The following is a 15,083-nucleotide window of genomic DNA, read 5'->3' as shown; positions in this document are numbered from 1 at the left end:
TGAGGTTAAGAAGGTATATAAATCAGACCTCTGGGTTCAGTATGCCTGATTTATGTTTGAAAGACAAATTCTGATCTTAATTCTGAAATTTGTGAGCCATATTTAATACCCCTGACTCAAACCCAAAACATGCTTACAGACTGAACTCAGTGCTTTATATTCCTAGTTTTCAGAAGTTTTTTTTCAACATACTGCTAACCTGTCTGTATACCAACAATCTTCAAAGCCTGCAAATCATCAATTCAGAGTGGAGCTGCAGAAAATATGCACTTCCTAAAATATAACTACTTCTTGTTTTTGTTGATCCACTGAAATTTGTTTAATTCAAAATGAATTATTTTCTTTAAACTTCTGCATAATAACTGTAATGACACCTCAGGCAAGTCTCAAAAATAACAACTGTGTATTTATGGCCTTTAGCAGGGAGCAATCTCGTTATGTTCCTGTTAAATACAAGCTTTCTGTCTCCTTTAGGGATGCCAATTATAGCAAATGATATAGTAAGGGGATATTAAAAATGTACTAGGTACTTATTCTGGTTTAAAATAAGCTGTTTTCAAAAGGCTAAAATCCTCATATTTACAAACAATAAAAATCAAACTTAAGACCAAAGATAGAGTAATTCTATGTCAGAGATCAAACTTGCTGTGTGGGAGCATGGTAAATCAGTTCCCAAAATTGGATAAAATAAGCTGTCTTTGTTTCACACTAAGGATGTCTCTGGCAAATACTCACCATTGTGGGAAAACAGGAAGATAAATTATACTATTAATCACCAAAGTCAGCTACATCAGCACTTGTACTACCATCAGCATCTCTCTTGAGAATGGAAATACCCCATGTGCAGACATAGCCCAATGGGAAATTTATTCCCATGTTGGAATATCCTGTAGCCACTGCTCTGCTCAGTCCTGCCTCAAGGGAATGACTATAAATCACTAGGGGATCATAGGGAGGGGGCAGGAGCAGGAAGGGCCTAAGATCATTACATCCACGTGCCTGGGTGGTTTCTCAATTAATTACTTGATTTGCATGGAGTGGGAACAGAGCCCACATGATCTGTTTGTAATCCACAGGGCCATGCAGGAGCCACCCTGTAAGGGCCACTGCCTCCTAACAGCTGCCAAATCTAAGATAGATAGACATGCTCTAGTTAGAACTGAAGACAAAAATATTCATTAAAGTTTAGGCAATTACTGTATACATTTAATAAATCTCATAACAAAGTCAAAAATCATCAGGCTTGTTCCTCCCACATACAAAGGAGTATTTTCAGGCTCTCCAGTCTGTTCTAAGCACAAGTATTCCTTCTATAAATTCAGGTAATATGTCTCATAGATTGTTTTGCTTCTTTCAGACTAATTTGCAAACACATAAAAATTTCCAAAACTCAAACCCTTGTGCATAAACTGTTTGAATAACAGCATTTCACATTTGGAAAATAACAATACAAAATTATATAATTAAAAACCCCATTTTCTTATCTCCCCTAGCTTACAGCTGGCTGCAGGTAGTTCCATCTCAAACCTAATGATGAGACCTGGTTGTTTTCTCTTTATAAGACAGTCCTCCATGTTCACACAACTGAGGAGAGTTGTTTAAATACCAGCCTAAGTAAACCAAGACTGCAGGATGACATATGAGCATTTTCAGCATGGGCAGTCTTAAAATAACATCTGTCCTCCCATTGTTAAAGGTCACAGATCATACCTGAAACTCCCCACAGATGGTTCCATACTCAGTGTCATCACAGCACATGAACTTCTACAGGGGAAAAAGTGCTCCAAACATAACAAGGCGGACTTTCCCAGTCAGTCCAGGCTATCAATTTTTCAAGCACCACTTCTGAGATAACAGGAACTATGAGGAAATCACAACACACCAGCAGGAGCCTGCTCTGCTCCATGCAATAGATGTACAGAAGTAAATGGAAGTGTTCATTCAGTTAAAAATGAAAACCATGCATTCAGTTACACACACTAGAGCCTGGAGATGAGATGACTTGGAGACTTTAGCCTTGTAGCAGAAAGGCTTTTGCAAGTAGGCAAAACTTGCTGAGGCAACAACAAATCAATGAGAATTCAGGTGAAAGACATTGTGCAGTTCACCTCCCTCCTGCTAAAGAGTAGTGGGCACTAGAGAGCACTAATCCCTCTTTTTCACAGGCTAATGGGGTATCTAGTGAATGTTAGAAACACACAGCAGTGTTGTTTGTAGGGGCAATAATTTGGGGAAAGCCCACTGGAGCCTCAGGCTTTTGAGAGAAATCACAGGGCTGCAAGGGGCTGCTGGATGAACACTCTGGTACAAGACAAAGAAAAGGAAGAACCCTGACCTTCTCCTTTTGCTGTGTCTCTCCCAGAATTGACCTTACATAGGGAAGGGTCTTTTCTTGCATCTCCCTAGTGGCTGCAGGCTGCTCTAGGACAAGATATGAAAAGAAGTTGCTCCTGAAAATTATTTTTGTCATTGCAGATTCAAAGGTCTAGACATTTTATGGTGATTACTGCTGAGGAACTTCTTCAAAAGCCCAGACCAGGAAACAGAAGGAAAATAAATATCTCCCCCATCACCTTCAAAGGTACTTGAGAGTGGCCTCAGAATGACATTAACTAGCTCCCTCTGCATTCCTGGATTTGTATGTCCAGCTTGGTCCCTGACCTGATCCTCCTTCTCTAAGTCTAAAACTTCCTTGCTGCAGTCTTCCCCCTGGTCTGAATATCCTGAAGGCTGGACTTGCCAGGAACGACTGAGGTGAAAAAGGCACCTTGTCCTTTTCCATCTCCTTTGTCATCAGGTCTCCTGCCCCATTCAGCAGCTCCACACTTTCCCTTTCCTGCCTTTTGCTATCCATGTATTTGTGAAAACCTGTTGAGATCTTTCTGTTGTTTTATAGTCCTACAATGCCTTTGAGAAGAACAACGAGTAAAACAGACAAAGCATCTACTTCCCACCAGGCTGAAAATAAGTCTGCTCATCTGGGTTTCTTCACAACACATTGGGGCTGCAGACACCACAGATTTTGAATAGAGCAGCATCCTGACTGCAAATGGGAGGAAGCAAAGTGCTGGGCACTCTGTCCTGAGCACTGCAAACTGGTTGACTCGGAAATGAGGCAGTCAGTGCATTAACTTTTGATTAAATGTAAGCCTTAATAGAGCTCCAGTTAAGACTCTAGATTGGACATAAAACTAACTTCACAACTTTACAGAGCCTTCTGGCAAAGTATGCAAATTTAAATATTTTTCTGATCTTTTGATGGAAAAAATTGTATTTTTTATATGTATAGATACTCTTACATTCACACACACACATATCCACTCATGGCAGTGCCCTTTAATCAGTGATATTTTCTCACATTCACCATCTGGTTACCACAGAGCAGCCACAGTAATTTTTTATCCCCATGTACAAGTATTACCACAATGTACAAAATTCAGTAAATGCTAGTTTTTGTGTGATGCCCAGTTCTAAAACAGTTAGTCTTCTATAGCACATATTAATGTATGTAATTGTATGTTATATTATAACATACAATCATAAAGTGTTTGGAAACAATGTTTCTGAAAATTTTCTAAAACCTCTGACAATATAGCCCAGATAACAATCTGACCTAAATAAGCAGTCTGGTACTTTTACTATCAAAATGAGGCAGAACATAGGGACAGATGGTGTCCAGTTGCATTTTGAATGTGTTTCTCCAGTAGTGTCAGAGCCCCAGAATGTCTAGGAAAGCGGTGCTAATTTGAATTCCATTCCATTCCATTGCATAAGCCTTGCTGTGCTCTGTAATTAAATGACTTTTCCTAACCACTATCAGTCCCCAGGACAACCACTCTAGCCCTTCCCTTGTGGGAAGCTCTGCTGGCTTGGGTTGCAAACCAGTGATATCCCGAGTTGCTCTGCATTTAGAAAGATGACCTGGAAATGGGTCTGATAGATCAGAGTATTACAAAAGATGAGCACATCACTTGCTGGGGCTGCTCTTCTGGGCAGTCAAAAGCAAACAGCAGAAAGACCTAATTTCCTGATTTTCTTAAGTGCTGCTTAGGGCACTGTTTTCCTAGATTTAAGCAAGCGAGAAAAACATAAAAGGAAAATGACAAAATTACTACCAAGCTTCACTCTGGGAGGAAGAAAGTTTCAGCGAAGTTGTTTTACACATCCCATGGGAAAAACAGTTTGCAAAGGAGTTGAATTGCCCAACCTACATGCCAGGCCTACCCCACCACATCTTCAAAATGTTTTACACAAAAATTATTTCTGCTTACCTACAAAGATAGGAGTTTTCCTTCTATTGCATTAAAATGATCATTTAAAAAGCACAAATTCTACTAAAAAATAGACCAAACTTGATCATGACTCGTGGTTATGGACATGATGATAAGACAGGTCATAATAAATTCTAAATTAAGTATTGAAAATTCTTTACAAATATCAAGTCTCCTGCATTCTCAGCTGCATATAGTTTAAAGAAAGACAGATTCAGTCAGATGAAATATTTGTTCAGATCAAACAGAAAATCAAAGGCAGAGATGGAAGTGACTTCTCATTTCAGTATAACTGGAGGGTTAAATTGAGTTTTCTAATAAGCAGTTCACTCCCTTCCTTTCTGTTACACACAGCATTTTGCAGCTATGCAGTGTATTTCTGGAAAGGACACTTCAGGGAAGCCTGTAGCTGCTGACAATTTGCATATATTTTTAGGGGTCAGTAGACACAAAGCCCTGAAGAGAGCAGTTAAGTTTAATTTACTAAGAAGATCCACCCACTTTTAAAATAATGCATGTGAGTACCATAAGGTTCATTGTATCTGGAAAGTGATGCGATATCCACACTCATAAATAAATTTTTTCATTAGTCCTGCCAAATATTTTGTATCATGTGGCAGTGAGTGAGAAATTAGGTCAGCATTGTGGACATGACAGTTCTTTCTTTTAAATGGTACACAATTAATGAAAATGAGCATACATCTAAATGAGTGACCTCATGGGGAACACTTTCATTATAGTGTGATTTTTTAGCAATATGAGCAAAATAGAGGATGGGGGGATTTTTGCTGGTTTTTTTTGTTTGTTTGTTGTTTTGGTTTTTTTTGGGTTTTTTTTTTTTTTTTTTTTTTTTTTTTTTTTTTTTTTTTTGTTTGTTTGGTTTGGTTTTTTTTGTTGTTGTTTTTTGGTGGGGGAGATGTTTGGGTTTGGTTTTGTTCAATTCATAAATACACTTACCACTTTCTGGCCTGAAAGGTACATTAACAGGTGGACACAGGTTGGGAATGGTGCTCTTCAAGTCAGCTAAAAGCAGAAAAACAACAACACAATTGAAAACAATAATACTTCAAGGTTTAAGATGCAATTGATACTCAATATTTCCAGTATTACTTCTCGGACCTGGATGTTGCATCTTCTCCCCACAAACACCAAGAGTAAGGATGCAAGGCTGCTGTGCTATCTAATCCTTTTGAGCTCGTACAGCTCAAAAAAACAGACTTCCCTAAATTTCTGTATTTATAAACATTTCTACAAAAGCTTTTTGAGATGCAATTATGAACAACTCATTTCAGTATTTCTGTAGTTTTTTTGTGCCCCTCTCTGTATTCGAGTTTCTGCACCAGGAGAGACATGAGATTCTCTCTGCTTCCAGCAAACTGGAATTTCTCAGAAATATGAATTAGAAACAAGGCAGTTTCCAGCACAACACTTCCCAAATTGAAGTTCAAATAAGTATTCATCATACACCAAACTTCATATTCATTTCCATACAAAAACCTTCTCATTTGCTAATACCTCCCATAAATATTTTGTAATCACAAATAATAAAAATGAAGTTTTCCCTGTGCATTCATATTTTGTAGAACACTTTGGCCAATCAACCAGTAATAAATTCTCCACTAAGATATAATAAATGACCACCCCTACAGAAGATGAAGACAGATCAGATTTTCTGTTAACTCCTTCCAGCATGTATTTCCCATGCAGGTTCTAAACACTTAGCGGTTTTCCCATTAACACCAGTGAAGAGTTGGGCCTACCCAAAAGTCTTTGAAATGCTACTCTGTTTTCCTTTTTGACTGAGCTACAGCTGTGACTATACAAAATGAAATTGCTCATGAGCAGAGCCGTGCAGCAGACAGATCACACATCAACTTAGCCTGTTATGAAACACAGAGACAGAAGTACCTTCCTCAAACCAAACTGTGGAATACAGCCACAGATGCTGTATCATGCTAATATCCCACTGCCTACAGTAAATCACTCCTTCAGATTTTACTCATTTTCCTTTTTAGTCTCAGAACCCTTTTGTTCCTTTTCCTGGTTCTCAGACCTTCAACTCACCAGCAGAACCGATACAAATTTTTGTCTGTAAATATCCCCATTTGCATAAACATCTGTGCCCTGCTGTGTGTTATGGTGGAAACACATCTGTAGCTCTCTCAATGCATAAGGAAATGTCACTGTCTCTCTTAAGATTCCCTACTTTGCATACACCCGGGCTCCTCTTCATCATCCCTCTGTCAGAAACAGCCTATATTATTTTTTGGTTCTTTGCCAACAAGGGGAAAACAATTCCAAGAAATGGAAGTGTATCTAAACCTCTGCTGTCCCCTCTTCACTCCGCCTTTGTTTTCTTCACTCTTACCCATGTCTGTATCTCAACTCCCCCTGCCATCAGGATGCTTCCATTGCTTTACCAGGGTGTTGTTCCCTTCCTCTCAGTGCCAGACCCTCAGCCCACCTTTTCCCAGCTTCCAAAATGTTTCCATGCTCTACCCTTTAACAAGGACTGCCCCACAAGAGGACATGGATGGTTCTGTGGGCATAGGGACAGTGCAAGACTTGAAAAGCTCAACATTGAGTTCACATTTCAGACACTTAGAGTGTGAATGAAGGTTTCATTTATCAACACTGTAAAATACAAGGTATTGCCACAATATCTGATCCATCTCTACACAGCTTTAACTGGATTATCACATTTTCTGGACAATATATATCCATGCTTTGTGCCCCCCTCTTGACAATCAGCCCTTCTCTACTCTGCAAAAACTAGGGGTATAATCCAGTATAAAAGCAGAAAACAAGTATTCCTTATTCAAAAATTTTCCCTGATTCTGTCAACATCACCAGACCTGCCCCCATGGGGGCTCTCTGCTCAGGAGTTGTGTTTGTGTGACCAAGAAACAGGCTGTCCTCCCATTAAGGGAGACAAACTCAGGCAGGCAATTGTTTTCCTCATTCTTTCAGTTATGTGAAATCAGAGCTTCACAAAGTAGAACTAGACCTGCTCAAATGGAGTGTGACAAATGGGAAACCCATTTAAAGTTTTCAACAAAGCAATGAAGCTTTTGTTTCTCCAGAGAAAATAAAATCCATCTTGACTAGGAGTGGTTTTGATTCCTCCTGAGAAAACAACATCTCTTCTGTTTAAACACCTGATGGCTTCTTGCTACTTCAAAAATACAGGTCTAATTTAGAATTTGGTCTTGGTCCTTTCTTTACCAAAACAACCAGAAGTGAATTTTAAATTCTGTAGCAAACCCAAACCTTTTAAGATTATGTATCCACATGGATGGTAAAACTATAAGCCCAGGAGTGAGAAGCAAAGAATGATTTTCTGACCAGGACTTCTCAGTGAGGCAAAATATATTTGAATTCTGACATTGGCCACAAGTTTCTGATAGAATCTAAGAAATTAAATTATACATCTTTGAGGTATTGCTATTCCTTTTCTATTAAAATGGATATTAAATTGCACCTTTCTTTCCTTTGCACATACTTGTTTGCCTTGTCTACTTGTGGTCCTTGCACATGGCTCCTACAGCTGGAAGCTGGAACTTTTACACACTGAAGCTAAATTATAAACTTCAATGTGCAGAAACCCGTTAGAAAAGTCATGAGTCCTGCATCACTTACCAGGCTTTTGATACCAGCCAAATGGGTGTATTTTGACTTCAGCATCTGGTGAACTGCAATCTGAAATGTGCCAAGAACTTCTTGTTTCTTCAGCACAGGTCTGGATTCCAAGGCTGTTCAGAGTCACGCACACGATCTTTCCACCTGCCAAGGATGCACATGGCTATAGCAATAAGGAGGAAAATTTTCCTTTTCTAGATAGTGTTGTGAGGAAAAAGAACACAGCATGGTTCCACTGAGAGTTAAGTGAAATTCAACTGACTTAGAAATCAAAGAAAGGAAATACCTGAAATGAGCCAAGTAATTGAAACTAGTGCTGAAAAATCCCATTGAATTCATTATGAGGGAAGGTGGGTACCAGCATAAAAATCCATTATAATCCAAATCACAGAGAATTTCACTGAGCAAAAGTCACAACTCTTTGAGCAAGGAGCCTTTTTATGTTAATGAAATTAAAAATCTGCATGTATGTTGAAACATGTCCCCTACTTGCATAAAGATAAAAATTCTTTCAAAGCCCTAGTGTAAATAATTTTGTTCCTGAAAAATATGGAGGATTGGAAAAACAGTTTCATTGAAGATTTCAACTCATGTTAAAATTACTACTAGTTCTCTTAACTATATGAGTGCCAAGACTGGATGTCTGAAAATGTCATAGATATTAAATATTAATCAGATAAACTAAAAATGGGTCCATTTTGCATGTTGGGCACCTTAATTTTTTTTAATTTATTTTAGAAGTATTTAAAGAAACTCAAAGTTGCATTCAGTTAAGACTTCAAATTTCATATGATCATAAGGAGACATGAAAACTATCAACTATTTTTTATTTGAACATTAATTCTTATCTAAAATACACTGGGTTAATTTTCTAAGCCATTGACTTTTGACCAAGTGAAAATTTTGTCTGCTTAACAAAAAAAAAGGAATTAAAAATATGTATTTCTGGAGAGTTTCAGATTCCAAAATGCATTATAAAAAGAGCACATTTAGTGACCTCAGGGAGAGTTAGCACATGACTCCACCAAAAACAAAGTTAGGCCACATTTCAGTGGCCTAAATCTGAATTTGTAATAATATATTAAAATCCATTTCATTGACTTTGAGCTGGGTGGTATCCAATTTCAAACACCAGCTGAAGACTTCCTCAAGTAAAAGACTAAAATTTGGGAGCAGAGAAGGTCAGACAACCAAGAAAGCCAAAAGGCTAAACTGCCCCAGAATATCCACAGACATGATGTGCTTGCGTGCACCTAATTTCAGTAATATTTGGATTTCAGAGTCCTTTAGGCTTTAAAAAATGAAATAACATAAAAGGGGGAAAAATCACTAAAAGAAATCAAGCAACACTTTTGAAGATAGGCTGATGAATGAGAAAAAAACTGGAGTTTTATCAGTTTGAATTTTATGCTGTTGGAATTGCAGCCTGTTAAGGACTCATTCTCATGAAGTTTTCTTAATAATTTCTGAAATGTAGAATGTATCATTCCTAGAAATGGTTATGGTTAACCAAAAAGGTGCTGAAGAGAGCTCCATGAGATCTGAAAGAGCTTTTAAAGTGCACTTTTAAAGAGCAAAAAAAAGGGTAAAATTTGGATAATGAAGAAAGACTGAAGTTATTTTATAAACAAAAACGGGGGGAATACCTGACAGCTGGGAGTCATTAAAAAAGCCAAATCCTGTGCAACAGGGGTCAGCATCACACCAACGCTCACACTCAAAAAACCTAGGAAAGGAAAAACATTACCCATGGTATCATTAGACACTGAGAACCTGTAGAGATGCCTTTCACAATAAGGCTGAAGAACCAGTATACACACACACTTCCATACATTTTCCATATTTAGATGAAATTGTGCTTGATTATTATACACCTACCAGACTATATCTATTAATTTAGATGATCATTTTGATATCTGCCCTAAAAATATCAGCCTAAATTGATTTGGTGTATCATTGGCAAGAGATTTAACAGGCCAACTAGTAATTAGTAGCATTATAAGTAACAATTTTCATGTATATAATTAATAATTATATCGATTATTATTTATAACTCAATTATAAATATCCTTTAAACCATATGTTATCTTTTCTTCATTAAATACTCTTAAACAATGCAATTCTTGGATTAATACATTTGATTACCTGTATCTGCATAACACAGCCTTGGAATTCCAGACATGGTTAAAATTCCAAGGAGAACAAAGGAAAATTCATGTCTTACCCATCTGAAACAGCTTTTCTGCTCATGTCAGTCTTATTCCTCACTGAGATTTCCGTTACTTTCTGGAATGGTACACGTGTGTAGAAGCTCTTCACAGAACTTTTAAGAGTGACTGGAAGGAAAAAAAACAAAATTGGAAAAATCAGTTTAACTTTGTCATATACAAATACTGGCCAAGTAATTAAATGGTAGGGGTCCAGTCTGTGCTTTTATGCTGACTCTGGTTGATTAAAAGATAGTTTTATGTTATCACAGCAACATTTTGATTGTTAAGCCTGAAGATGGATAAAAATTCACCAAGTGAAGGCTCTGAAAGCTTCACAAATTACATCACCAAGGAAAGACTTCCAGCCAGGCCTTTTGTTTCTGAGACCTGTATTGATGCTACTTTTTCCATGAGGTCTTAAACTGGGATACAGCTCCAGACTGGAAGACTCCAGTGTGCTCATGCATTATTCAGCCCATGCTGCCCTTTGGGCTCCCCAAAATGACATGACTGAATAGCTCAGTTCAGCGGACCTTTACATTTGTGATAGCAAAATTACATGTTCCTGTACAGTGAAAACAGGCTTGTTTGTTCAGCTTCCTTACATGTGCCCTATGAGAAAAACACTGAACTTCCCAAATATTCACAGAGCAAAGGTTAAAATTCACATCTATAGCTCTGAATTTGCTAAAAAGATAATTTAAAAAAAATTTACACTCAGCGCTTTCAATTTTTGCATTTTTTTTGCTACCATAGAAAATTTAATGGCAGATTGTGACATTCCAATGACATTCCTATTTCACCCATATTATAAAAAGGGCTAAAAACTGATATATAAATTTGAGATCCACTTGGCCTCTCTGACTTGGGAATGGCTGAGGTGGACAGACTGAAATTCATGGTTAATTTCTTTCCATTCTGAACTGAAAATGAAAAACCACATCCCAAACAGCCTGACCTTCCCCTGCACCACCACATCCTAAGACTCATTCATACATGCAAACTTTTTATCTCAGAACCAGGAGCCAAACAGTGGCTTGCATTCCCAGAGTTAGAGCAGACATTATACATCCAAATACCAAAACTTGCCTATTTTATGGTACAGTGCCTGTGGTTGCCAGGGTAACACAGTTGCACAGTTTCCTGGTATTTGGTTGATGCTGCTGTCACAAATCTGTGCCTCTGGATAGAGGGTACACACAAAGTGCTTGTCTGTGTCACTTTGCAGATCTGCCATTCGACAGAACTCTTCCTCTTGGGCACAGCCTAGGAAGCAAAGTCATGAACAGTTACATACAGAATTCCTTTTCCTCTCTGCTCCCCTTCATGTTCTCAGAGAAAAGCTGTCATCAGCAAACAACTAAAAGTGAGAATTTCAATATCATCCTACTAATTGGCAAACTAATTAATTTAATTAATTAAAAGTGCAAAAGAAAGAGGGACACGTTCTGGCCCCAGTGGCACTGAAGAGCAGGTTTACCTGGAGAGCACAGTAAAGGAGTTACAGCACAGCTACTTAGGAACATAAATTCCTCAGCTGTGACAAGCATTACTCCAGTGTATTGGTCTCTCTTTAATATTTTAATTCATAAAGACCTCTTTCTTTTTTAGTAAATCTGACATACAAATTGTATAAACATAAGAGAACTCTGCATCAGTCATGATCTCTAACAAATAAAAAGGACAATAATGTCTACAATGTCTTAATAAGTTTTTACAAAAAATATTTCTGAAGCATTCAAATATCACACAAAATTAAACACAACTTTCCTAGAATCAACTGTTCAAGACATTTGCTCATAGTAATTTGTGCTGAAGTTTGTCCCAGGGTAAGAGCACATCTTCAGAAAAGAACCAAAGATGTCAAACACATTTCTTAATTACCAATCAATAGCTCCTGTAAGCATGTGTGTCAATGCTTAATTTTAAACAGGAATAGCTCTACTGACCTCTCACAGTGATGTTTGTGCACTGTTTAGTACTCTTAGTTCTGACTTCCTGGTAGAGCTAGAAACTCTTGTCCATTTACTGCATTAAATGTAATTGATGATTTGCAATTGATCATCACCCCAATTATCTAAATTTTACCTTCTTTTACCTCTATGCCACCTCTCTATTTGGAGTGGTACACTTCAAGAACAGCAGGACATTGCCCAAGCTGTACCTTTGACTCCTCTTGCCCATGACAGGGGCACCCTGATGGTGAATTATGAGCACCCCTTCAGCCATGGCAGACAAAGACTGTAAGGAATAGGTGGCCCCATTGGCAATTTCCATGAAAATTTTAGGAGTTGTCTACCAAAAAAAAAAAAAAATCTCCAAGTCTAAAGTTTTTACTCGTCATTATTATAACACCTGTTAAAAGATTTTAGTTAGTTATTATCCCCTACAGAATGAGTCTCCCTGATGCCTTACGTGTGAGACACCAAAGCAGAGCTTCCTCAGCTGAGTACTTCTGCCTGAAGACCCAATACTGCTGGTAAGGGAGAGAATAGTTTTGGTCACTTTGTATCTGGCTGTTGTCCATTAGGTAGAAAAGATCCTTTGTGGAATCTGAGACAAAAACAAACAAAGAATCCCACAAAAAAATTAACTGTGATCTGGAATGAATTAAATTTATTTATATATAAAATTCTGCCTTTCTCAGTAAAACAGCTGCAATCATGTTGTAGGGCTAGAATACACCAAATCCTGCTTTTAATAACAGAATGTCCACCTACAGTGCCTCTCCTGTAGGCAGTGCCTCCTCACTGAGCTGTACTGCACAAAATAGCACTGCCAGACTATTTCCAACACCCAAAAACTAGATGAAAATTCCTCCTCCTAGAAATTAGAGGGTTTGCTCTACTCTGTCATGCAACAAAATATTCTAACAGTGAAATATGAGGATTCAGAGGATATAAGTATGAGGATTCAAAGGATGTTTGTAATTCCTTAATTGATGTAGTTTTGTTAATTCAAAATAGAACAGTTTCCTTATATTCCCTTGAGAAGCTTTTACACCTCTCAGTCTTAAAAGTTTTCTTGACAAGCTTAATACCTATTTCAGTCATTTAAGCTCATTTCTCTGAATTTATGCTCCCAGAGACCACATTAAATAACTCATTTCTGTCACCTGCCTGTGAACTTTAGACGTGCATGCAATGATTTATATCTCCTGAGCTCCCTCTGAAACAATCAGTCACAGCTATTTTCTTGTTCCCAAATTCATCCCCTTAAATAAGGGTCCAGTATTAAAAGAAATGGACACTCTTCACTGATCTCTTACAAATTTCTTCATAAACACTTTCTTATTTATAAAATAAAGACCTGTCATCAGCAGGTCTCATCCCCAGTTCCAACATTATGAGACATTGTATTGCTTAATCTCACATGCAGTGAAATGTTCAGACCATAATGAAAACAAGAAGTAAAGATGTGCTGATGATTCTGTTAAGTGCTGAAGCACCTACTGACAGGCTGAAAATGCACTGTAGCTTTGAATTTTCTATCAGAAACTAGAAAATATCTGTAATCCTGTGTTTTACAAATATTATCAAGTGATAATAGCTCTGTAGACATTTTCCCAGATGTATTCATAACTTCCTAAAAAAGGTAACCTATAATTCGTGTCACCTCTCAAGTCATAACTTCAACCTCCAGTTTCTTTTAAACAGCTGGTGTCAAGACTAAGATTTAGGGATGGAGGTAAAAACTGCATTCCTTGCATAACTGCAGGCTTTAATGATATCATCAGCCCCAGCAAGGTAAATGAAGAACCCTGAGGGCTGCACTCATGCCTTGGCAGGTAAATGCAAGATACTTTCAACCACCATAGTAAGTGCGGTTTTTTTCTCTCTATTTTAAGTCTAGAGTTTAAAATACCTCTAACTGGATAGGAGTTCTGCTAGGTAAATGGGCATTTTTCATTTTTTAATTAGTTTAGTTAACTTTCCTTTCAAATAACAAAAGCATTTCACTTCCTTTTAGGATTTTGCACTTATTAAGTCATGTGCTCAGACATTCATCAAGACTCCTCAGCAAAGATTCTCATTCATTAAAGGTGCTGTCAGCAAACTCCACTGCTCACTTTCTCTTAGGATTATGGTACTGATGGCCAAAATTAACTCCAGTAACCTTCTACAAATTATTTGGGTCTGTACATGACTTCATATAACAAAGAGCAAACCCCGGAATAACAAAGGAGCCAAGAGAAGTTCACAGGTCCCTCACTGTCATCATGCATGGAAGAAACACTTGTGATTGCAGTTCATCCTGGGTTTCTCTATGGGCTGTATTTACAATCATACTGACAGTAGCAGTAAAGATGCCCAAGTATCCAGGCCAAGGATTTTATTTCTGGGTTTACGCAAATTTTTTTTCTCAGTCAAATAATATTTCCTGTGCCTCTTCAGCTCAGTAAGTCTGAAAGAACAGGTCTCCCATTGAACATTTTAACACTTTAATTTCTAGCCTTTCCTGTCAAGGTAAGAATCATAAATCCAGGCCTACATGTTGAACATCTTTCCCAAAACCTGTATCAGACATCCTGCTTCAGGGAAATCCTGTGGACTTTACAATACCTATACCATAATGAACATATATATAACAATATATGATATTTTCTGGTTAAATTCTGCACCCCCTCCCTGCTCTCTTCTGTTGCCTGCTCTGTCTGCTATTGCTCTAATACCTGATAACACCAGATCATCCTTTGTCTTCAAAGCAGCAGGCTCACACAAAGAGGTTTTCATCCGGGTGACCATATCAGAGTCTGGAATGAAATAGGAATCAAAGAGCAGAGTAATTCCCTTTATCTTTCTTTCACAAGACAAAATAATCCTCAGCTCCCACAATTGAACAAACATATAAAGTGCACCACCTAGGAAAATTCCTTTGGTAGTTCCTCCAAATGTTGAATCAAGAATGAGTAAAACCACCTCTGTATAGCTCTGGGGAACACTTAAACCAAAATGCATTGTTT

General features: G+C 37.8%; 1 protein-coding gene across 1 annotated transcript in view; it reads right to left on the bottom strand.

The window, feature by feature from the left end:
• TG (thyroglobulin) overlaps nucleotides 1-15,083 on the bottom strand; it is a 141,213-nt gene that overhangs the window by 78,774 nt on the left and 47,356 nt on the right. Inside the window, exons 29-35 of the mRNA XM_053996854.1 lie at nucleotides 14,793-14,873; nucleotides 12,536-12,673; nucleotides 11,210-11,386; nucleotides 10,135-10,246; nucleotides 9,557-9,636; nucleotides 7,911-8,054; nucleotides 5,229-5,294 (exon numbers count right to left, since the gene is read on the bottom strand). Coding sequence (XP_053852829.1) covers nucleotides 5,229-5,294; nucleotides 7,911-8,054; nucleotides 9,557-9,636; nucleotides 10,135-10,246; nucleotides 11,210-11,386; nucleotides 12,536-12,673; nucleotides 14,793-14,873 — 798 coding nt within the window. The remainder of the gene's footprint in view (nucleotides 1-5,228; nucleotides 5,295-7,910; nucleotides 8,055-9,556; nucleotides 9,637-10,134; nucleotides 10,247-11,209; nucleotides 11,387-12,535; nucleotides 12,674-14,792; nucleotides 14,874-15,083) is intronic.

Source organism: Vidua macroura, chromosome 1 (genome assembly GCF_024509145.1).
Source record: "Vidua macroura isolate BioBank_ID:100142 chromosome 1, ASM2450914v1, whole genome shotgun sequence".
Lineage (NCBI taxonomy): Eukaryota > Metazoa > Chordata > Aves > Passeriformes > Viduidae > Vidua > Vidua macroura.
This window is presented reverse-complemented; position numbering and strand designations above follow the sequence as displayed.